Raw genomic sequence first — 23,874 nt, 5'->3', positions numbered from 1 at the left:
GAATCTGTGCCCCCGCCTGGGAAGGAGAGTCTTAACACTGCACTGCCAGGGAGGTCCCTCTGTAGTGTTCAGTTCTGCGACTTTGAATTTTAAACTAATTTTACACTTTTTGTTACTATGTTGGGAATTTAAGGAGATAACTCCTATACCACGTATTTTACTTGGATTAGATTTCAGGTCAGTTTATAAATTAAAAAATTGCATATGAAGAAAATGCCCTCATAACTGTCTTAAATGGCACTAAGTGCCATCAACACAGTGTCGTTCTTTTCTACATCTATTTAAGTTACACAAATTCAGATCTTCAAGGTTGGATGTGATTTTGAGAGAGAGGCAGAAAAGAGTATACATAATGCTGGCAGTTCCACCCTGTACTTACTCAGTGAACATTAGGACCCCACCTGAGTTTGAGATGTGAGAGGCTTGACTGCCGTCTCAGTTCTTATATGCCTGTCACAGTGTGACTGTCTTACTACAGTGATTGCAGTTTTGCTACTTAAATATATGGTTTTCATACATACAACTCAAACTAGTGATATTGTATATTCATAGCTATATCTATGTGTCTTAACTTCAGGGATTTTCAAGGGTAGTTTTATCTTAAAGCACTTGTTGTAGAACATCATCCCTATTTATATGCTTTTGTTTATATCACTCTCTACTACATTATATATATGTAACTGTAGAATGCAGTTAGCTTTGTCTTGGTTATGTACATACTATTTTATTGTTTAGATTTAACTTGACAGAGTCTTACCTTTGAGAGGCCCACAGAAGCATGTGGGGACGAGAAACCCACATCTCCTTTGAGGGCATATGTTTTCATTTACTAGAGTTGCAGACAGAAGTAATTTCTCTCTTTTCTCTTTTTAAATTAAAATACTCAATTTCAGTCACAGTAGTGCTTGTAATGGGCTTCCCTTGTGGCTCAGCTGGTAAGAAATCCACCTGCAATGTGGGAGACCTGGGTTTGATCCCTGGGTTTGAAAGATCCCCTGGAGAAGGGAAAGGCTACCCCCTCTGGTATTCTGGCCTGGAGAATTCCATGAACTGTATAGTCCATGGGGTCTCAAAGAGTCGGACATGACTGAGCGACTTTCATCACCACCACCAGTGCTTGTAATGATTCAACTTTACAATATCCTTTTTTTTGTTTCTGTTTTATAATGGTAGCAGCCATGTCTCTCTCCATTAAATTATCCTGGTCAATGCAGTGACCTTCACTTCAATCTGTACTTCTTAAGGAATGAAAAGCTTGCTATAGCTGGGTGGTAATTTCAGTTTCCAGTTCTCTACTTTCCCTGGTAACCATTTTCCCCCTGTATACCACAAATTCTAACTCATTAAAGCATAGAGTTGTTGAAATTTGACAGAAAACAGCAAAATTCTGTAAAGCAATTATCCTTCAATAAAAAATAAATTAATTTTTAAAAAAGTCATGGGAATAAGAAGCAGGATATTCACCAGTGTGAGAAAGGTGTACTTATGAGGGCCCCTATTTTCTCCTCTGATTCTTGATATCTGCGACTGTTACAGTAGTGATACTGCCACATACTGATTTCTGGTTTAGAGCTTATATCCTTGAATAATGACTAGGTGCTTTACATACTGCTGCTGCTGCTAAATCACTTCAGCTGTGTCCGACTCTGTGCGACCCCATAGACAGCAGCCCACCAGGCTCCCCCGTTCCTGGGATTCTCCGGGCAAGAACACTGGAGTGAGCTGCCACTTCCTTCTCCAGTGCATGAAAGTGAAAAGTGAAAGTGAAGTTGCTCAGTCGTGTCCAACTCTTCGTGACCCCATGGACTGCAGCCCACCAGGCTCCTCCATCCAGGGGATTTTCCAGGCGAGAGTACTGGAGTGGGGTGCCATTGCCTTCTCCAACTTTATATACTAGTACAGGGTAAATCCTATAGATACCACTTACTGTTTAACTTGATTTTGTTTTTAATGCTGTTAAATAATTTCCTTGGCCTAAATCTAAATTTGTGAAACCACAGATTACTGTATGGGCAGAGTCATGTTGGACAGATATGGCACATCTGAATTCCACTGCGAGTACATTGTTATTGCCTCAATGATGAGAGAGGGCAAGTATAAGGACCCAGGTGCTGAGTGCAAATATAGTGTCATGCCTTGTCCTGGACCCAGTCTACAGAGACTAGTCCTGTCTCAGTACTCAAAGGGTGATAGAGACAGCATTCCATAAATATACAACTTTTCAAATGACACCACACCTGTAGTATGGCATTTGAATAATTATGGATTTCTGTAGAATTTGGAGTGGAACAAAGCAACACAGGGTGGATATTGCACTATTTTTTAATAGCTTGATTGTACTCAACTTTCACTCATTCTTTAATATTCTCTACAGTTCTTAGCCCTTGTCATGCTGTTCCACATCCGTTCTCTCTCTTTTTTTCCCCCCACCCTTGGCTATCTTACCTGTTTCTCTTACTGTCTTTCTTTTCCTGGTTCTGGTTCTGTTTTATCTTCTTCTTTACTTGTTGGATAGTTTCTATCCACAGATAATGTATTATCTCAGTGAATGAGGAGTTTAGAATCCCCTTCCTTTAGGTTGTGGGAGGGTAAAATTTAGCAGTGTATTTCTGGATGACTAGTAAGTGGTTTTTACTGAGAAAGTATTTTTGTTTTTTAATTTTTTTTGTTTCCTCTTTTTTTTTTTTTTCCATTTATTTTTGTTAGTTGGAGGCTAATTACTTTACATCATTGCAGTGGTTTTTGTCATACATTGAAATGAATTAGCCATGGATTTACATGTGTTCCCCATCCCGGTCCCCCCTCCCACCTCCCTCTCCACCCGATCCCTCTGGGTCTTCCCAGTGCACCAGGCCCGAGCACTTGTCTCATGCACCCAACCTGGGCTGGTGATCTGTTTCACCCTAGATAATATACATGTTTCAATGCTGTTCTCTTGAGAAAGTATTTTTAATAAGTAGAAATAGAAAATTGACATCCCCACCCTGACAAATCTTGCTTCCATTTGTATAATATCTCTTATTTTTGTTAGGTTGAAACTCCATTGGAAGAAGCTATTAAATTTTTAACGCCATTGAAGAACTTGGTGAAGAACAAGATAGAAACTCATCTTTTTGCCTTTGAGATTTACTTTAGGAAAGGTAGGCAATTAGGGAATAGTGGCTCTGATAAAATTGATCACTTTATTTCTCAGAATATAGTTGTCAATTCTGATGGCCTCACCACTGTAGGATATTTTGGCAAATGCAGCTTCCTCACAAAGAAATGCCTGCTTTTTACAGTATGTTATGGGGAAGTTAAGTGATGTGATGATCTCTCCTAGGGCATTAAAATAAAAAATAGATGTACAATATATAACTAAAATTAAGGTGAAATATAGTGATTATCATGCTCATATGTGGCTAAAATTTAGTAACTAAATAATACACATAGATCTTAGAATAGTGTCTGGTACACAATAAGCAGTAAATAATGTCAACCATTAGCTATTGTTACAGATAGAAGATGGGATGTTTGAGGTGTATCTTGAAGAACAGACCATACTTAGAAAAGATGCACAGAAGGGAGGAATATCTATTAAGAGAAAACAAGTGTGTATAAATAATGTTGAGGTTGCCATTGTTGCCTAAGCCAGGAAAAGGTTGGATGGAGGATTTTGGTTGCTAGATTTAGAATTCTTACAAGCTAAATGTAGTAGATACTAAGAAGATATTATGGTATTGAGCTATTTCAAATCCTGAAAAATGATGCTGTTAAAGTGCTGCACTCAGTATGCCAGCAAACTTGGAAAACTCAGCAGAGGCCACAGGACTGGAAAAGGTCCGTTTTCATTCCGATCCCTAAGAAAGGCAATCCCAAAGAATACTTAAACTACCGCACAATTGCACTCTGTCACACGCTAGTAAGGTAATGCTCAAAATTCTCCAAGCCAGGCTTCAGCAATACGTGAACTGAGAACTTCCAGATGTTCAGGCTGGTTTTAGAAAAGGCAGAGGAACCAGAGATCAAATTGCCAGTATCTGCTGGATCATTGAAAAAGCAGGAGAGTTCCAGAAAAACATCTATTTCTGCTTTACTGACTACACCAAAGCCTTTGACTGTGTGGATCACAATAAACTGGAAAATTCTGAAGGAGATGGGAATACCAGACCCCCTGACCTGCCTCTTGAGAAACCTGTTTGCAGGTCAGGAAGCAACAGAAGTGGATATGGAACAACAGACTGGTTCCAAATAGGAAAAGGAGTACGTCAAGGCTGTATATTGTCACCCTGCTTATTTAACTTACATGCAGAGTACATCCTGAGAAACTCTGGGCTGGAGGAAGTACAAGCTGGAATCAAGGTTGCTGGGAGAAGTATCAGTAACCTCAGATATGCAGATGACACCACCCTTATGGCAGAAAGTGAAGAGGAACTGAAAAACCTCTTGATGAAAGTGAAAGAGGAGAGTGAAAAAGTTGGTTTAAAGCTTAACGTTCAGAAAACTAAGATCATGGCATCTGGTCCCATCACCTCATGGGAAATAGACGGGGAGACAGTGGAAACAGTGTCAGACTTTATTTTTTTGGGCTCCAAGATCACTGTAGATAGTGATTGCAGCTGTGAAATTAAAAGATGCCTACTCCTTGGAAGGAAAGTTATGACCAACCTAGATAGCACATTAAAAATCAGAGACGTTACTTTGCCAACAAAGGTCCGTCTAGTCAAGGCCATGGTTTTTCCAGTGGTCATGTATGGATGTGAGAGTTGGACTGTGAAGAAAGCTGAGCACCGAAAAATTGATATTTTTGAACTATGGTGTTGAAGAAGACTCTTGAGAGTCCCTTGGACTGCAAGGAGATCCAACCAGTCCATCCTAAAGGAAATCAGTCCTGGGTGTTCATTGGAAGGACTGATGCTGAAGCTGAAACTCCAATACTTTGGCCACCTCATGCGAAGAGTTGACTCATTGAAAAAGACCCTGATGCTGGGAGGGATTGGGGGCAGGAGGAGAAGGGGACGACAGAGGATGAGATGGCTGGATGGCATCATTGACTTGATGGGCATGAGTTTGAGTAAACTCCGGAAGTTGGTGATGGACAGGGAGGCCTGGTGTGCTGCGATTCATGGGGTCACAAAGAGTCAGACACGACTGAGTGAGTGAACTGAACTGAATCCAAATGATTCATTCAAAAAAAATTGTATCACTAAGGTGATAGGTATTCAAGGAAAGAGAAACTGGTTAGTAACATCTGACAAAAGTTACTGCTCCAAACAGTAACTGTCCTGCTAAAAGAGATAGAATAAAATGATACCTCTGTAGAGTATCCATCAAAAAATCAGGATTATCAAATGTTAGGGAAAGGTTACTCTATAACATTGTTTCAAAATAAGGTTCAGAACTAACTATAGTTTGTTTTAATCTCTATTAAGATACTTATATGAGTATGTAAAATAGAACACTAGCTAAGAAGAAAATAGATCAAAACATAAGAGATTGTCTTTTGATGGAGTTTGAGTGATTAAAATACTTTCTTCTATATTTTCCACAGTGCTCCTGTTGTAATTTAGAAAATTAGTTTAATAAATAGTCCAATAATTTTAAAGTTTTGTTAATAGTTAACACAGCTTTCTTTTAAGCAAATATTTTTTAAACAAATATTTTTGCATGGAACCCCAAAGTGTCAAATACAAAAGCTGTTCTGCTTTCAATAGTGAAAGGCAGTCTGAATCCTGTGGAGTTGGCTTCTTTGCTATGTACTACCTCTCAATCACTCTCCAGCATTTGGAGTCTGTTGCTACAGCCTGAAATGGGCAGTGATAAAGGACATAGACGTATTGTTAGCTTTCTGAATGTAGGGGTTGGGGAAAAGGAATTGTCAGAGGAGCCTAGGGTTTCAAATTTTGATATTTGGAGAATTGTACCCTATTAGAGAAGTCTTAACAAAGACACAGTCCGACTGTGGATGAGACTTGGAATTGTGGTGAGTATTTGGGCGCACTTTTTCATCTATCAGGTTGAGACACTACTAAAGCTTGGAAAACTTGGGGGATGGGGTGGGAAGAGATAGCATTGGGAAAGATTAGAAAGTGATTAAAAACATGACCTTGGGCAATACTCTACCTCTGATGGGGAAGAGAAGCCAGGGATTGACCGGAGAGGAACAGTGAGGTAGAAGGGAAACGATTTCACATGTTGCAAAACACAAGAAAGGTGTAAACAATGTTACTTTTAAGCATAAACAATGAAGTTTTCTAAGTAATAGGAAAAATTTGTTTATTTGACTACATAAAGGAGATTAAGAAGTGAAATGGCTTCAAAAATTTTTTGTTTATATGGCATTAGTCCAAATAATGTTGAGTGCTGTCTAAATTTTTTATACTTAATAAAACGATTTTTCTTAATGTTGCGTGGAAAATATTAGCTAATGTTGCTAACCTGAGGAAGTCAATTGCTTCAGTCATACAGTTGCTGTCCAGATGTGATTGACTCTAAATGAGTTTTTCTATTTGTAAGATACTATTAGTCCTCTAAAGGAGGGTATCTCTTTTTATTAAATGATCAAAATATATCTTTTTCCTTTTTATAGAAAAGTTTCTTTTGATGCTACAATCAGTAAAGAGAGCATTTGCTATTGATTCTAGTCATCCCTGGCTTCATGAATGTATGATTCGACTCTTTAGTACTGGTATGTTTTAATTTTCTGTTACTTAAGTATTTGCAGTAGCTGATAGTGACTGAATAAGAGATTTATACAAGTTTATCATAAACGCAAATCATTTTAAAGCTGTTATGTATTAAGTTAGCCTGGGGAAAAAACAAAGCCTTTTCTTTGTGGTGAAGATCTTTATTTTAAGGCTAAAAGTGTTACCTGATTTTGACACAGAATCATTCAGTCCAGATATTTGAGAATCATCTTTATTTCTGTTTCTTAAAGGTTAATAAGTTGAAATTTTGAATCATGAATACGTCATTATGTGACGTAGTTAATTGTTCTAAAATTTTAAAATCTCTTTGAAATTGACAAATTATCTTGTTTACCTGTCTCTAGCATAATGATTTGAATCATAAAATTTTTGTCAGTAAATGTAGGGTAAAAGTAACTTTAAAACAAATTGTTGTCCTTTTCAAATGTTTAGTCAATAAGATCCATATGTAAGTTTTAATGTGAAGTAAAGCTACAGAATTTTAGAAAACAAAAGGTGGAATATTATGCCAATTATCTCTCATAGTTGAGAAATCTAGGACGCTAAAACACTAAATTACTTATTTAAGATAACACCAATAATTAGTAATGAAACAGGAATGAGAGCCCAGATCTTCATATTGTTCTTCTACTACCAGAGCTTTAAATTTAGAATAAAGAGCTTCTCTAGTCAAGTAGTGTTTTTTTTTGTTTCAGTTTTTAAGTAACTGGATAAGGAGAATTGAATGTTTAGTAGAACAGTCTGCAGAATTTGAAAATACTGTTAGCTGTCTCATTGCTAAGTACTCAGTTCCATGTGGATCCATGCATTATATAAAAATAATGAGATTAAACTAGGTATCCCAATCATTCTTTTGAAAATGCTAAATTAGTTAGCATTGTTTTGACTTAGAAGAAAAGGTAAAGCCTTATTTAGATCATATTTATGCTTGTCAAAAAAGTGATTTCCTGTTAGAGAAGTTAAAGTAATTATGTAGTCATATTGTAGAAAGTAGAAATAATTGCTGTATTTAGTGAAAATAAGGAAGTTTCTTTTTAGTCTTTTTTTTTTTTTTGGTATTAAAGAAAAAAAATTTTTGAAATCATGAATCAAAAATTTAAGGCTGGAAATAACAGCCATAAATCATTTTCAGTTAGGATGAAATGCATTCAGGCTATTTTCAATATATACACAATTCATTTTTATGCAGTCAGTTCTTTCCTGAAAGATAATAAAACAGTACATATAAAGTTAATGGAGTTAGAGTTATATTCCTTTGAAATATAAATTGGAAGTGACAAGCAAATACTTCTAATGAGTGTGTGGCTTGATGAACATATAACCATTTTCTTGTAACAGTTGTTTCAGAAAATTAAAATGCTTATGAACTTTACAAGTACAAAGAATGGTCCTAACATTGAAAGTTAGAATTGAGTGGAGTTAATGTTAGCTATTGTCATTGCTTCAGGTATTCATCTGATATCATTGTCAGGAAGAGATTTACAAAGTAATACTTATTTTCACTAAATTTAGGCATCCTATGAGTTCCTTTTACTAATTAATATATTTGGTTCTTGAGAAAAATACTTGATTTTGAAGTAACTTGTCAGGAGCACATTTGTCTTACTAAGTTATATTGTAGCAATTTCTTTATGAAGAAATCCTCACAGTAACACCTTTCCAGAAATTATGGAGGAAAAAGAAAAAACAATGGCTCCACACTTGCTTTATCAGTTGTAGAAGCTTCTCTAAGTGAATGTTTAGCATGGTTATGAGCATCTTCCAAATCTTTAGAATGTTACACTACCAGTGTAAATAGTAATCGCCCCATGAAGTCATTTACTATGTAGGATATCCCCTTCCCCCTTTAATTATGCAAATGATAGTATCTCTTCCAAGTTTTCATTTTTTTTTTTTAAGTTGTAGAACTTAAGGCAATTTTAATTATATTTCTGGTCAGTTCCAAGTAGAAATAGGACTTTAGGTATTCATTTGTTTTGATACCTGCTTACATGTTTATATTCCGTTAAATGTTTTTAAAATTAGTAGTTTTTGGTCACCTTAATCTGTAATGAATCTTACATTATTTTCCTCTCTCATTTGTACAAACTCTTTTTTTCCTTTTCTCTGCAGATTATTTCTCATCTGTACTTATGTATTTCCTCAAAAAAAAAACCTTGCTTGCTTAATATGGTCATTTATTTATTTTGCTGTTTTGAGTAGTAATCAGTAGGTTGTACTATAACCAGTAGTAAGTAACCATTATCTCACACAAAATATCCTTTTCTACTGAAATTTTAACAAAAAAATGCTGGCTAGTCTGGGAACCCAGGGAAACTCCTTTTGCTAAGAATCAGCCCCCTCTTTAATGTGACTTTTAACTGTTGGTGATAACTAAACTTATTCAGTCTGCTAATAACATAAACCAAACGTTGTTTTAATTTTAGGGTATCTCAGGACTCAACTCATAAGCCCCTTGGAAAAGGTTTAATGTATCATGGAAGACAATTAGTCTGAGATTTTTTACTTTCTTGAGACATCAGTAATTTTTGGTTAGTTTTTATCAGTGTCACAAAATGTTTAGATTGACTCTCTGTGCCTCCATTAATCTTCACCCACAAAAGATTATTTAATAAATCTGGGACATTTGAGGCTGCTCCTTCCATGGGACAGTCTAAATTTTGCTACAGCAGAATTGACTGGTTGGTTGATTGTAATTAATATCTTCTTGGAAATTGCAGTTCCAGTTTACATGATCAGTGATTAGAGGAGAAGACTGAGTTAGTTGACCAGAAACAACTTGTGAATTAGTAAGGAAGTGTTCTTGGAAACATTCCTTTTTTAATCTGTTAAATAAATGAATGCTTTATTGATATAAACTGTTAATACAGAAAAAGGGAAATAGCTGTTAGTTGATGTTGGGAGTTATTTAAATATTCCCTCTTTGACACATCCTAAACACAAGACATATATATTCATATATGTGTATTTTTAACTGTATGGGAATTTTTAAATAGCAGTTTTGATTTTTCTGAGATTTTTTTAATCTGAGGAAAACAAGTTAATGAAAGTGATGAAAAACATGAAAAGTATGGCTTCCAGCTATGAGCCATAAAATTACTTTCCTGTCTGCATATATAAAGTGTCCTGAAAGCATTTCAGGCAAACCACTGAGGCCACTAGAAGTAACAAATTTTATAGATACCTGTTTGTTGACATAATATTCATTGTAATTGGCTATAACCTATTTTAACAGATTTTCTCCTTCCAGTTCACTCTCTTCTCCTAAGCCCATTCCCCACCCGCAAGACAAATATTGATAAATTTGCCAAATCCAAGTTGAAAATACAGGCATAATAGAGATTAAGCTAAATTCTTTAATTAGTAACTCATTTATTTGAGTTAACCAGTTCTGTAGAATGATAGAAGAAATGCTGTTCAACCAACAAAGGGCACATATCAATCAGTTATTTAGTTACTAACTACATGTACAATATTTCACTTGGATGTTTGCTATTTAAAAGTTAGTGTTTTTTAAACTTAGGGTAGTGATCTATTAGAAATGGAAGAAGTTGAGTGGGTCATCATCATTTGAAAGCATTTGAAAACTTAAAATAGAAATAAATTAGAGTATAAAATACAAGAATGTGCTGCACATGTAAGGGTCAGTGTTCTGTGAAACTTTCGCTCCCCATAATAAGTTATGTTTATAGGAAACATGCTCATCAGAGTACAGATACTTGGTTGTAGTCAAGAGTTTGAAAGCCACAACATTAGTTTCTAATCATAAGGAAAATCTATTTATATCTTCTTCAGTCTGTGACAAAAATAGTACCGACAGTATATGGAATATCTGTTATGTCATTAGCTATTTTACTTGTGGGGCTTCCCAGATGACTCAGCTCTAAGAATCCACTTGCCACTGCAGGAGACATGGGCTTGATATAGTTTGACCCTTTGTCGGGAACATCCTCTGGAGCGGGAAATGGCTATCCACTTCAGTATTCTTGCCTGGAAAATTCCATGGAGACTATAAATTCCATTAGCGACTAAACAGTAACATTTTATTTGTAGCTTTTTCTTACTGTGATCCTTCTGGGTTAGATATCACCTTAATTTTACAGATTAAGGAATAGGTTCAGAGAGGTTATGATTTGTCCACGCTAAAATCATACTCATGTCTGTCTGGCTCAAAGCTCCAGACTATCTCTCTGCACCAAACTAGGATTCAGCCCAGAGAGGCTGGGAGTCAGTTTTTCCATCTCTGAATGCCAAAGCATATGATGACAACAGTGTATTCCTTACAGGAAAATGCTTTGGTGGTCGTTTGGAAATTATTACGTAGTGATAGCTCAGTTCACATAATCACTGAATATAGAGATCCATGGCTTTTTTTTTTTTTAACTGATAAATTTGTAATGGTTTGCGTGGGTACAGAAGAATATGGGATAGGGTGAGGAAAATTCTGTTAATCTTCTGCACTATATTTGGTAGCCTTTAGAAAATTATTAGATTATTCTGCTGAAGCAACACATTCTTTAAATTTATGTAGATTAGCTCTTCTTTAAATGTTGGATTATTAGTAAGTTTATCCAGTCTTTGTATATATAATTGCTTTGTTTCATTGACCTCATCAGGTAGATAATTTCTTAATTCCACAAATTGTGTCAGTATCTAACTGCCTAATAACAGTTTGTTTTTAATTTGTTTAGCAGTGTGTGAAAGTAAAGATTTACCTGATGCAGTTAGAACAGTATTAAAACAAGAAATGAATCGTCTTTTTGGAGCAACGAATCCAAAGAACTTTAATGAAACTTTTCTGAAAAGGAATTCTGATTCATTGCCACATAGATTATCAGGTAATCAGTTTATTTTGTCCTTATCTCAGCCTCTAAAACAGCTTCAGTTTTTACTACAGTGGGTCATTGACAGGTTACACACTTTTTGTATGGCAAAGGCAAATGTGTATGTTACATTTTAATCGTATGAAACAGACAGCTTAACCTCCTTTATATTTTTAAATGTTTTGGATAAAATCATTACTATGAGTCAAGGTTAATAGTTTCTCCTGGTTCTGCATAGGCATTATAAAGAAGCAGGTATAACTGAATTTATCTATCTATTACATACACTGAAGGAGAATCTTTCTTTTTATTTTTTTCTCTCATTGGCATGCTCTTAAAATTCACTTAGATGCAACCATCTTTCATTTCTCATGCTTATATAAGCTGTCAAACTTGACAGTACTGAACACCTGAAAACCATCTTACAAGTAGGGATCATCTGGCAAGAGTCTGTGCTAATGAGCCAAACTCTGGACTTGATGGGACCCATGGGTAGTGCTTTAGCAGTGTGCTCATACCTGTCAGGGTTGGGTATCTCCCACACCCCTCTCTGTCACAACACACAGACACACAAGTGTTCTCCTTAATCCCAAATTACGTTCATTCTAGAAAGAAGAAAGCTATTCATGGTCCCAGCACACAAAGACAAATCTTATTAGAAGTATTGGTATTTCTTCCTAGTCTCTCTTACCTTAACCATTCTCTTAGTTTGGACAGTTAGACTGCTTCTGGTCTACTCTGTCAGGTTTGTGTTTTTTGTTTTTTCAAATAACAGCATTTCAAATGGCTATTCCCATTTTTCTAGTAAAGTGCCACACTGTGTGCACATAGATCTTGCTTTTTATATTTGAATGGATAGAAGATAAAATGCTGGTGTTACCTTGAAATAAAACATTTCCGCTTTCCCTCTCATTTAGCTGCCAAAATGGTATATTATTTAGATCCTTCTAGTCAGAAGCGAGCTATAGAGTTGGCAACAACACTTGATGAATCCCTCACTAACAGAAACCTCCAGGTAAAGAGTTTTTCATTATTTCTCTGTAAGAGTTACTTGACTCTCTTTGCTTCTATTTTCACCAGAATAATTTTCACCAATTAATTTTTTTGTTATTTATGCATACTCTTCTCCAAACTATTATGACTCCATCTCAGAAACTTAATTTATCTTAAATTTATTTAAGAGTGTATATGTGTGCACACATATACAGCAAGATCCCTGGGGAAGGGAATGGCTCCTGTCCACTCCGGTATCTCTTGCCTGGAAAGTCCCGCGGACAGAAGCCTGATTGGCTACGGTCCATGGGCTCGCATAGGGCAGAGCAGCTACCACCTCCACCTTCCGTTAGGTTACTACCTTGTAGACAGCCAGAGTTTGTGGGGTACTTACATCTGGAAACTTCGTAGTATTTTCCAAGTGAAAAGGTGAAGAAAGAAAGCATGAGAAATGCCAAGTCACCATGAATCATTTAAAAATATAAGCAGACCGACTTAAGGGTTTGGTTGAAAGGATTATTAGTATTCATGAAAAATTTTCCTTGGATGTATATCCTTTGTGTTTCTGAGACTCTTTTTCCTTCTTCATCAGTGGACATACCCTAAAGGTTCTCTTTAATTTGAATAGAAGGTTAAAAAATAATGTTTGATTTTGCCATCTGGCTCTGAGCCTCCAAAAAATTTAAAGACTTAGGTATAGTCATTGACAGTGGCATGTAAATGTCAGTACTCATGCACAGGGCCAGGTAGGCTGAGGCAACATTGCCAGAGGTTTACTTGCTGAGAGTTGAGTGTCTTTGGATGTAGCACGCCACACCTTGCTTGTCTCACCTTAGTCCTGACCCTGTTTATATATCCATCCTTTTGTGTAAACTTTGCAGTTCTGAAGAAGCTAATTCTAATGGAATGCATAGTGGAAATAAATACTTTTCTGTATCTTATATATGTACATTTTGCCTCTAGTTTTAGAAACCTTTTGATAATGAAATGTCCAATAAATTCACAATAAATTTTTTTTTCTTTTAAGCAAATTATAATGTGACCTTTTTTCTTTCTCTAGACATGTATGGAGGTATTAGAAGCCTTGTGTGATGGTAGCCTAGGAGACTGTAAAGAAGCTGCTGAAGTTTATAGAGCAAATTGTCATAAGCTTTTCCCTTACGCTTTGGCTTTCATGCCTCCTGGATATGAAGAGGATATGAAGATCACAGTTAATGGAGATAGTTCTGCAGAAACTGAAGAACTGGCCAATGAAATTTGAACATCATTAAGCAAACGGAATGACTTTGGACCATATCTAGTGTATAATATTTTTGTCACGCACCTGCTGCATTGCTCTAACTTACACAGAATGAGAAGAGTAAATGTTCTTGCCTTCAAATAGTGTTTTACGTTTTTTATCCTGCTGAAAAAGTATATATAAAATATCTAACATATTACAGGATATAGGTTCAGTTTCTTAAAAAATTAAAAGCTGCTAAAATTGAGGGGTTAAAAAAAGATACCTTATCCTATTCCTTCCTACCCACCCATGTTTTTAAACTAATTTATATAAAATCTGGAGGCTGTTACAGCTAACAAAGCAGGTGTGTGGCAGAAATATTACTTTAAATTTGTCTTGTGAGATTTTACTATATCTCAGACAGCATAAATGCTGTTTTAGCACTGGATTCTTTCACTGAGCACAAAGAGTTGTTGGGGCTTTAGCATCTAACTGATTTTGTTACGGGGTTGATTATGACCATAGGAAGTATGCAATGTGAATCACTATTTACAGAGAAACCTACAACAGATGCTTGATGTTGTAGAAGCTGGGACATATAGATACCAAGCAGAATTATAAGAAAACCTAGAGGGTGTTCAATACGCTTGTTGTGTTTCCAAAATTCACTGTACATGATCAGTTTGGTGTTCTTGTACCACAGTTTTTAACTGAAGGAACCAGTTGGAACAATCTCAATTCTAACTAAAACTTGAAGAACTAAAATAACAATGCAAACCTTTCAGCATTGTTTTGGCCAAACTTGTTAAAACTGTAATGCAAGAACCAAATGCACTGTGATGTGGCACCAACTAATTAGCAAGCATGAACTTTTCACCCAAGTGTGAAAAAAGAAAATCTACCATGGCTTGAAGTTAAAGAGCAGAACTCCTGACTACCATTCTATGACTGATCAAGAGACTAATAGTTAAAAACCTCAGCAGGCCTTGTTCATGATATGCAGAAAAAAATGTGCTGCAGTTTAGATACCTCTGGAATTTTTCCACAGTGTCACAGGTTTGTAATACTTGAAGCCCTACATTTCTAAGAATATATTTCTTGCTCAGTTGTTTCAGGCAAGCCCAAGACTTTGTAATTTTTAAAGGGCCCAAGATTTCTTTCTTTCTTTCTTTTTTTTTTTTCAATAACAGACCAGCTTCTTTTTCCTGCAGTTACAGATGTAATTTCCTTTTTGTTGTCAAACATAAGGTACCAAATATGATGCAATAAATTGTTTTGAAAAACAGTTGTGTGAATATTTCAACTAATATGTGTTGGGCTTCTGTGAAAATACACAGGTGGAAACAGAGGTGCAAACCAGAGGCAGTGTGATGTGCTGTAAGGCTAGTTCAGATGGGAACTTTTTGGAATGGACTTAGTGTTGGTGTCAGGGAAATTCCATTAAGCAAGCATAGTGCTGTTCCTGCATTAAGATTTCCTTGAGGGCTAGGATGGCAGCAGGTACTATGAATATAATTAGTAATTTGAAAGGAAAAGTGAGGACTGCTATTTTGTTTGAGAAAATGAGCCTTAAAATTTTAAACCCAAACACAGAACTAGCCAGAGGCTCTGTATTCTCATTGCATTTGCAAGATCTCAGCAAATAAGGATATTAAGTAAAATGAATCGATTGTATATATAATTGACCTTTTTGTGGTACTTTTAGTTTATAGAAAGTATATTCTAAAGGGAATTTTCAGGAGACATGATCCTTTTACTGATTGAACAGTTGTGCTAAACTCAGCATTTCATAGTACATGACCTGCATTCCACATCCCAGTCTAGTAATTTAGTGGTGTAAAGACAAGTACAGACTGGACTCTAGTGCTTTGTTATGTTTATTAACTGGCCCTGTCTCAGGAACATCTTAACAGATGGCAAAAAAAAAAACAAAAAACTTTTTTCAACTTCTCCTGTGAGTGGCAACTGAAGTTCTTATTGTTGGTAAAGAACCCTAGTGCTACCTCTGCCACTGATGAGGTGTTTGGAGGAGGCACCAGCCATAAAATAGGGGGTGTATGTGTGAATTATGTTTAAACTCTACTGTATATTGAAATGAAATTCTTATATTTGTCTTGACAATGTTCAAATGATGTAGATTGTTTTAGAATGAATATTCATAAGTACTAAGAACTCTTGATGCAGAGGCCACCCATGAGGAGCTAAATTCCTAACATGTATATTGTATTCCAACCCAATTTTACTGGAACTATTAAATAAATATTTTATTTTCTTTCAGGTTTACTTGATAGTGGATACATTGTCTGGTCTCAGAGGATATTGACATAGGTTCATTTTATGTCCAGACATCACCCCTAAAACATTGTACTGTGCTATCTTACCCTGGATAGTATGAACTGGATCATCTCACATTTGCCTCATTCACTCTATTCCAAATGATGCTGTGGGGGAAAACAGGGTTAGGAAAAAAGGGGGGGGGGGAAATGCAGTGATGTTGTAATCTAAACAAGTGCCTTATGTTTATTGCTAAGAATGGTGTTATCAACCCTTTTGAAAAGAAAGGGTCCCTTGACCTGTATTAACATAGGAGAAGTAAAGTTCTTTTTGTTTTTCTTTATATTTACTACTCTTGTCATTTCTCATTTAAAAACTAAAATCTGGCTAGCAGGTTAGTTTTCCTCAGCTTTAATTCGATAGTTGAGTTTTTAGCATTTTCAACATTTTTCTGTACCTATTTATTATGCACAAGAATAAAGGATCTAATAGCATGACTAAAAGTAGTCATACTAGTGAATAGCTTTCCTGTGGGTTTTATCACTTCCTTGTTTTTCACAGTGTTGTTTGTACTCCACGATATTTTGCTGTTAGAGCTGTGAAATGAAAGCTGTGACTGTAAGAAGAGGCCAGAAAAATGCGGTCTAGATCAGGTAGGTTGTGATAAATCCAGGGAAGTCTCTTGTACACCATTTCTAGGAATGTTTCAGCTACCACGTGTAGCATCTGTTTGGGAAAAGTTTGAAAGTGAAGTGTTGGATTTTCTTACAAGATGTGTATCTATTTGTCTTAATAATAACCAGCCTTAAACTTTGAAATTACTCTTACTAAGAGAATTCAGAGAAAGACTGATGTTTCCAATGGAAGGTAGTCTTGTTCTACCTTGTGCTCCACCTCTTAAGTTACAGGCAAGGTTTCTTGATACCATCCTGCTGTCATCTGAACTTTGCTAAATCCACTGCCAGATCTACATGAAAAACTCCCATGAAGTGGCCGTGCTGCCCCATAGGGGGCTGAGCCTTTCAAGTTTTGTTCCAGTTTTGATGGTTGGAAATCTTACAACTTGTAGCAATAAAACATTTTTGGAAAAGGTTATTCTTTGTTGAATTGCACTTTCACCTTTCAGTATGCTCCTGCTAGAGGGATGTTGGTAGTGTGCAGGAGGTTCTGGAGAAAAGAATGCTCTCACTTTGATAAAGCAGATTATCGGGTACATACTTTAGGTTACACAGCCTATTTAACGCTGCTGCCTCCATCAGGACATACCCTCCCTCATAGTGACGGAAAAAGGGCGGAAGGAAAGGGGAGCAGTGTGTTGCAGGAGAGAGGTGTCCAGCCTCTTGGTTTACCCAGTTGGCCTTTGAAGTGGTGCCATCTTGGGATTATAGCCAAAGAAAGAAAAATTGATACTATTTAAATTAGAATTTACCGAACTGTCAACTATAGATAAACTTGGAATTTTAATCCTCAGTGCTATTTGTAAAGGTTCTATGTGCAAGAAATAGAATACACTTTTTTTCAAGGCTTCTTGTAACAAAAGTAATACTTGGCAATCTAATAAGACTGTAATATAGTTCTTACATTTTTTTAATACACTGTTTTTGCTGTCTAAAGAGTCTTTTATTTCATACAACTGGTACAGTTCTCTTTAACTGAAAAAAAAAAAAAACTCGATGGTGATGAAAAGATGGGAAATTTCCTATCTGTGTTATAAAGAATTCTGCTATTGCTTAAATCCTCAACTTGGCCTCAATAAGTATAAAGTTTCAGAATCAACATAGGAGTGAAGAGATTTTTTTTTAATATATTCTGGATCCCATGGCCTGCTTTCAGCTAGTAATTAAATTTGCCTTCTATATTTAGTTACCTGTGAATTGTCTAAGTCTCCATACCATTTTTGGCTGTCTTTCCAATCTACCATAGTTTTCTGGCATTGAGCTTTGATAAACCTGCTATTTGTTTACTTTGATCTGCAAGTTTATCAAGTCCATTGTCTAGTGCCTGATGCCTTATCACAACTGGTCTAGGTACTGGGTTTTCTTAAGTATTCTTGTAAAACTTGGTGTTTTCTTAATAGTGAGTAACTAAGCTAACCACTTCTCATCTTTCTTTTGAACTATTAATATTTGCCTTTGAATAGTCCTACTGTTAGCTGACGCATTCCATTTCTCATAGTATTTTTCTGTGACCTGCTAGGATGCTTGTTTCTTAGACAAATATCTAATTACAATGTTAAATTAAATGATTAATACTTTGGTTCAAACTCATTTTTAATGTGATGTATGAAATCTTAAGAATTTACATTGGGTACATTTTAGGGTAGTGACTAAGTAAGTACATAGTTGATATTAAAATATTTGTGAAATTTGCTATGAATATTGGCCTACAGATAGTAGAAAATAGCAATAAAGCACTATTAACTTTCAGGTCATTTGCACAGGCTTAAAGATTTTTTTTTTAATCTATTGATTTAGAATAGTCCCATTTTTCTTCCCTTTGGCCCTGTTAGTCTTAAGAGATTTCCTCAGAATACCACAGATCCATTTTATTTTATTTTTATGTTTAATGAATTTCTCACATCTAATTTTTTGTTTTCTTCCTCTAGTTTGTCAGAGGAGTGGTTGTGACTGGCCTTGTAGGAAGGAGATAACTGAAGGACCATCCTCTTTCTCATTTGCCTCATTGTGGCGTTAGTTGGCAGTGAATCTTCTCATCCTTCATGTCTTTAGCAACCAACCAACCAGCCAGGTAACAGTCACGTCCAGTGGAATTAAGTTATTTCAAAGATTGCCTCTCAGTAGTTTTTCTTTCTTTCAGACAGTACAGGGAGATTGGTAACACAAACCACTTAACCTTTAAGGCTCTGTTTCCTGCGTCGTAGTTAGTTCAGTTGCTCAGTCATGTCTGACTCTGCGACCCCATGGATCGTAGTATCTCCACTTTTAATCATTACAAGTAAGGAGACACTAGGTGGAGATCTGCAGTGGTTATTTCTAGACACTTGACCTATAGATAGCCAGTGTTCATCACAACTGAAATTGTGGTCAAGTTGATCTTATCTGCTTAAGACTGGTAATTGAATCTTTTAAAACTTAATCCTGGTTGTATATTAGAATCCCAGGGGGATTGTTTAAAAGCCACAAATCCCCAAAAAAAAAAAAAAAAAAGCCACAAATCCCAGTGGCCAGGCCCACCTTCGAAGTTCTGATTTAAATTACCTGGAGCTAGGCCTGGACATTGGTCTTTTATTTTCTTTCTTTCAAGACTATCCCAGTGATTCTTAAGGTATACTATTCTTTTTTTGAGGAAGTTCAAAATATTTCATAGTATTTGATTTTTTTCTTAAAGAGATACAAGCAACTTTGTAAGTGCAAAAAGGTGAATTTTCCCCTATCTTACATTAAGGGAAAGAATTTGTATTTGAACTTTCTGTGAAAAGATTGTCAGAAACCTTCTGGGTTATTTTGAAAGCCCATGCTTTTTTCCCTCATTCTGCTGTTCTATTACCTGAGGTGTGTGTGTGTACACTTAGCGCTCAGTAGTGACTGATTGTTTGAGACCCCATGGACTGTAGCCCACCAGGCTCCTCTGTCCATGGGATTTTCCAGTCAAGAATACCGCATTGGGTTGCCAGTTCCTACTCCAGGAGATCTTCCTGTTCTGAGATGCTGGTATTCAAAGAAGTGGGGGGGGCGGAATCACTTCTACATAGTTTTGTTACATGTCCTGGTAACTTGGCTTCATTTAAGCAATAATTCCTGTAGATGCATGATTGAGTTTTCTAATGGATGAATACCAAAGCAAAGCACAAAGTCGTTTAAATAAGGATAGATGGTGGTATTATTCCCTGAGAATTCATACACTCCTAATATACATACCTAAACCTCCAATCAAATATGTAGGGTTTTTTTTTCCTTCCATAAAGGACTGCGTTTTCCTTCTTTTTTTTAATTGAAAGTTAACTTAAAAAATTTTTTATTTTAATTTTTAAATGTCGGCTGCACTGGGTCTTTGTCATGGCAGCGGGCTTTCTCTAGTTGCGGCATGCAGGCTTCCCTTGTTGTGGAGCACGGGCTCTGGAGTGCGCTGGCTCAGTAGTCGCAGTGTGTGTGCCCTCTAGTTGTGGCGTGCAGTCTTAGTTGCCCTGCAGCGTGTGGGATCTTAGTTCCCTGACCAGGGATCAAAACTCTGTCCTCTGCATTGAAAGGTAGATTCTTAATCCCTGGACCACCGGGCAAGTCCCTGCATTTCTATAAATGAATGAATTTCTATTACAAATCTCAGGTATGAGAGGAACCCTGATTCTGTGACAGAATTAAAATATGGCTTATTGATATAGAACCTGGTAAGGTTTATGTGCTACAGAATCATATATCAAATTAAAAACTAGCTTATGAGAGCTGTTGAAATAATATTCTGAATAGTTCTCCCAAATTTATCCAACCTAGTAATTTTCTATAATGAAATAGGAAGTGTTTTATAGACCAGCCCTTATGTTATCTACTTTATTCTTGATTGGTTAAAGATTTTGATGAATGAGACAAGCTAATACTGTTCATTGCCATTTTTGTGTTTATAGACATGGATGGTTTTCCTTCACCTTAAGTTTTTAGATCAGACAGAACCAAGTTTAAATCCTGGCTCAGGTACCTTAGGCAAGATACTAGGAATTCCTAGTTCATATAGTTGTTGGAAGGAGTAAGTAACATATTGTATATAAGTGGTTATCAGAAAGCCTGACACATAAGGATTCATTATAAATATTCATAGGCATAACATTCATTTTAAGTAGTAGCATTTATAAAAGGGTGTTCTCTTCTGTTTACTTGTCAGCATTCTATTTGATTATCTGTTTGTTTCCTGTAGTACACTGGACCAGTATACTCAGGAAATCATATCTTTTTGTAGATAATAATGGCTCAAATTATGCTTTTTTTCCCCCTAGTGTTTTACTTTACATCTTCTAGCACTGTAGATTATTTTGCCTTTTCGTACAATAGAGAAAACCACCAGTAACACCTCCATCCTCCCATCATTCTGACATTCATGGAAACATTTACTAGTGTTAGTATATGTGGCAGATTTCTTGATGCTGCTTTTATAATTACTTAAAAGATACAAAATAAGACCAGTCCCAGTGTCTTTCCTTTCATTCATTCAGTGGTTGGTAAATGCCTACCACCTCCAGAAACTATGTTTCATACTGGGGATATATGACATGGCCGTTGCTCTCACAGTTTTCGCAGCTAGTGAAGGAGACGGGCAAATCAAGAAATGATCGCAGCAGCAGTATATAAACCCCTAGCAGCTAGTGAAGGAGACGGGCAAATCAAGAAATGATCGCAGCAGCAGTATATAAACCCCTAGGAATTAGTACTCAATTCTGTTTGGATGAACTGGGAAAAACAGTGTATGTTCCTTGAGCTTGGAAAGATAAAGATGAATTTCATATACAGACAAAAGATAGCATGTGCCTAAAGGTTCAGATACATGAAACAAGGTCATGTGTTCAGGGACTGAAAAATAGTATGAACAGAATCTGGGAAATAAGGCTGGAGCTCAAATTAGCGATACTTAGATGGCCCACAGAAAGACTAGATTTGGCTTTGTGTGAGCAGAGGTCAGTTATTGAAGAATTAGGGAAAGATGATAAGTATTTGAAAAAATTCCACTAGCAATGTGATGGTGGGAATAGGGAGTGAGATTGGAGGCACCAAGGCTAATCAGAAGACTCAAGCTGAGCTAATACTCCTGAGTTCCATGCTCGCTTCGGCAGCACATATACTAAAATACTCCTGAGTTCCTACTCTGTGCCAGGCTATGTAGTAAGCATTTTGTACTGGTTAGCTCATTTAAACCTTAAAAAAAATATGAGGCAGGTATTGTTCCCATTTAACACCTTGAGAATCATAATTTTCCTCTGGTCACATAGCTTGTGAGTGAGAAAAATAGGCGTTCAGGCCCAGGTATGTCTTGCTTCAGATCAGTATAACAGTGCTTGCTTCAGATCAGTATAACAACTGGGAAGAAGAGAGGACAGCAACAGTTAAGTATTAACGTGAAGAGAGCCAAGAATACAAGAAACGTTAGGCAGATAGGACCTCCATCAGCGACAAGTGGAAGTTAGCAGTGATGCCCAGGGTTTTGGCAAAAAACAGCTATCTTTAATGTTATCATTAAACAGAGTCAAGAATTGAGAAGAAGAAATTGAGGGGAAAAGAAAGAGGTCTTTTCAGACATGAATTTTAGGCATGTAACATAACGTGTAGTGGGCAGCTAGGTGTATGAGTCTGAAACTTAGAAGTGACTTGAAGAGTGAGCTATGAGTGATATGACTTGACAAAACTGCTCAAAGAGAATAAGAAAAGGGGGTAGAGGAAGAGAAGCTAGTAAAAGAACCTAGTGGTCAAGAAGCTAGAATTTGAAAATAATAGTTTTGAGGAAGCAAAGGTTTTCAAGGATTGGGGTCAATAAGTTCAAAATCAAGATGTGATAATTCACATCCATCTAGTTGGTAACATTTTAGAATAAGTCTGAATATCACATGTTGGCCAAGATGTTGAAAAACAACAGAGGAACTCTCAGGTATCCTGTCTTTGTGTGTATAGATTGGTATAATCATTATGAGGGCAATATTCATTTACTAAAATGAAGCGTGCATAAACCAGCTATTCTGATAGGATACCTGTATCTATAGATCGAACTCTTGACATAGGTCTCTGTGTCTGTAGATATATAGAGATATGCCCTGTAAACATTCCCACACATTTGCCAGAGATACGTGCAAGGATGTTCATTGCAGTATTGTTTATAATAATGAAACTTGGAAATAAAATGTAACATAAATGAATAAATTGTGGTATATTCATTTAATTAAATGCTCTACAGTTAAATAAGCTAGCATTAAGTGAATCAAGACTTGCTCTCCAAAACAGTAATGATCCAGAAGCAAAAAGGAAGTTAAATGGCATTATATTTCTTGTGTGTAGAAATTTAAAAATTTCTTCTAAAGTTTTTAAGCCAGATAATACTAAGTATGGTTTATGTGAATATTCACATAAAGTAAAAGTTTAAAAACAGGTTTGGGAATTTTAAACTGTCAGAACCACTGTCCAGATTCGGGACAGTGGTTCTCTTCAAACAAGGGAGAGTCATGTTGGGAAGGTGAGGGTCCTATAGCTTTTATTTCTTAAAAAACATGTTTGAGATAAATATGGCAAAATGTTAACATTAGGTGTTTTTGTTCATTTGGGTGGGATACTTTTTTAGAAAGTTTAAAAAAATTTTTTTAAATTCCCTACTGATAAAAGTGGGTGGACAAGAATATACTAAGATAATAATAACTCAGAATGTAGAGGGAAATAACCTATGGTCAAAACAAACGCTGCTTTGGTTTCCCAGAAGGTTAAGAGCACTTTTACCGATGTATTACGAGTGATGAGGGGCTTCCCTGGTGGGGCAGTGGTAAAGAGGTCACCTGCCGATGCAGGAGACAGGGCTTCAGTCCCTGGTCCGGGAAGATCTCACATACTGTGGAGCACCCAAGCCATGCTCTGCAACTGTTCACCCGTCCCTGCTCTACGGCCTGGGAACCACAACGGCTGAAGCCGACGAGCCCTAGAGCCCGTGCCCTGCAACAAGAAAACCCACCGCGATGAAAAGCGCGTGCTTGCCACAACTGGAGAAAAGCCCAAACAGCACGGAAGACCCGGTTGGAGGATGTGTAACAAATTTTTCCAGAAGAAAAGAGACTCAAATAATACCTAAAACATTATTGCCCTCTGTAATTTCCAAAGTATTCATTTATCATTTAGTTGCTGAGTCACGTCCAACTCTACCACTCCATGAACTGCAACGTGCCAGACTTCCTTATGCT

The 23,874-nt window shown here is 36.4% G+C and overlaps 1 protein-coding gene across 2 annotated transcripts in view; it reads left to right on the top strand.

The window, feature by feature from the left end:
• NAA15 (N-alpha-acetyltransferase 15, NatA auxiliary subunit) overlaps positions 1–15,009 on the top strand; it is a 67,710-nt gene extending 52,701 nt beyond the window's left edge. The window contains exons 16-20 of one of the 2 annotated variants that reach the window (XM_020902989.2): positions 3,032–3,140; positions 6,569–6,667; positions 11,381–11,524; positions 12,427–12,524; positions 13,563–15,009. In XM_020902989.2, coding sequence (XP_020758648.1) covers positions 3,032–3,140; positions 6,569–6,667; positions 11,381–11,524; positions 12,427–12,524; positions 13,563–13,763 — 651 coding nt within the window. In that variant the 3' untranslated portion in view covers positions 13,764–15,009. Of the gene's footprint in view, positions 1–3,031; positions 3,141–6,568; positions 6,668–11,377; positions 11,525–12,426; positions 12,525–13,562 lie in introns of both variants that reach the window. The other variant, XM_020902988.2, reaches the window with a different exon arrangement.
• The last annotated feature ends 8,865 nt before the right edge of the window (positions 15,010–23,874 follow it).

Source organism: Odocoileus virginianus, chromosome 12 (assembly GCF_023699985.2).
Source record: "Odocoileus virginianus isolate 20LAN1187 ecotype Illinois chromosome 12, Ovbor_1.2, whole genome shotgun sequence".
Classification (NCBI taxonomy): Eukaryota; Metazoa; Chordata; class Mammalia; order Artiodactyla; family Cervidae; genus Odocoileus; species Odocoileus virginianus.
The sequence above is the reverse complement of the archived record's forward strand: the minus strand, read 5'-3'. Positions and strand labels throughout refer to the sequence as shown.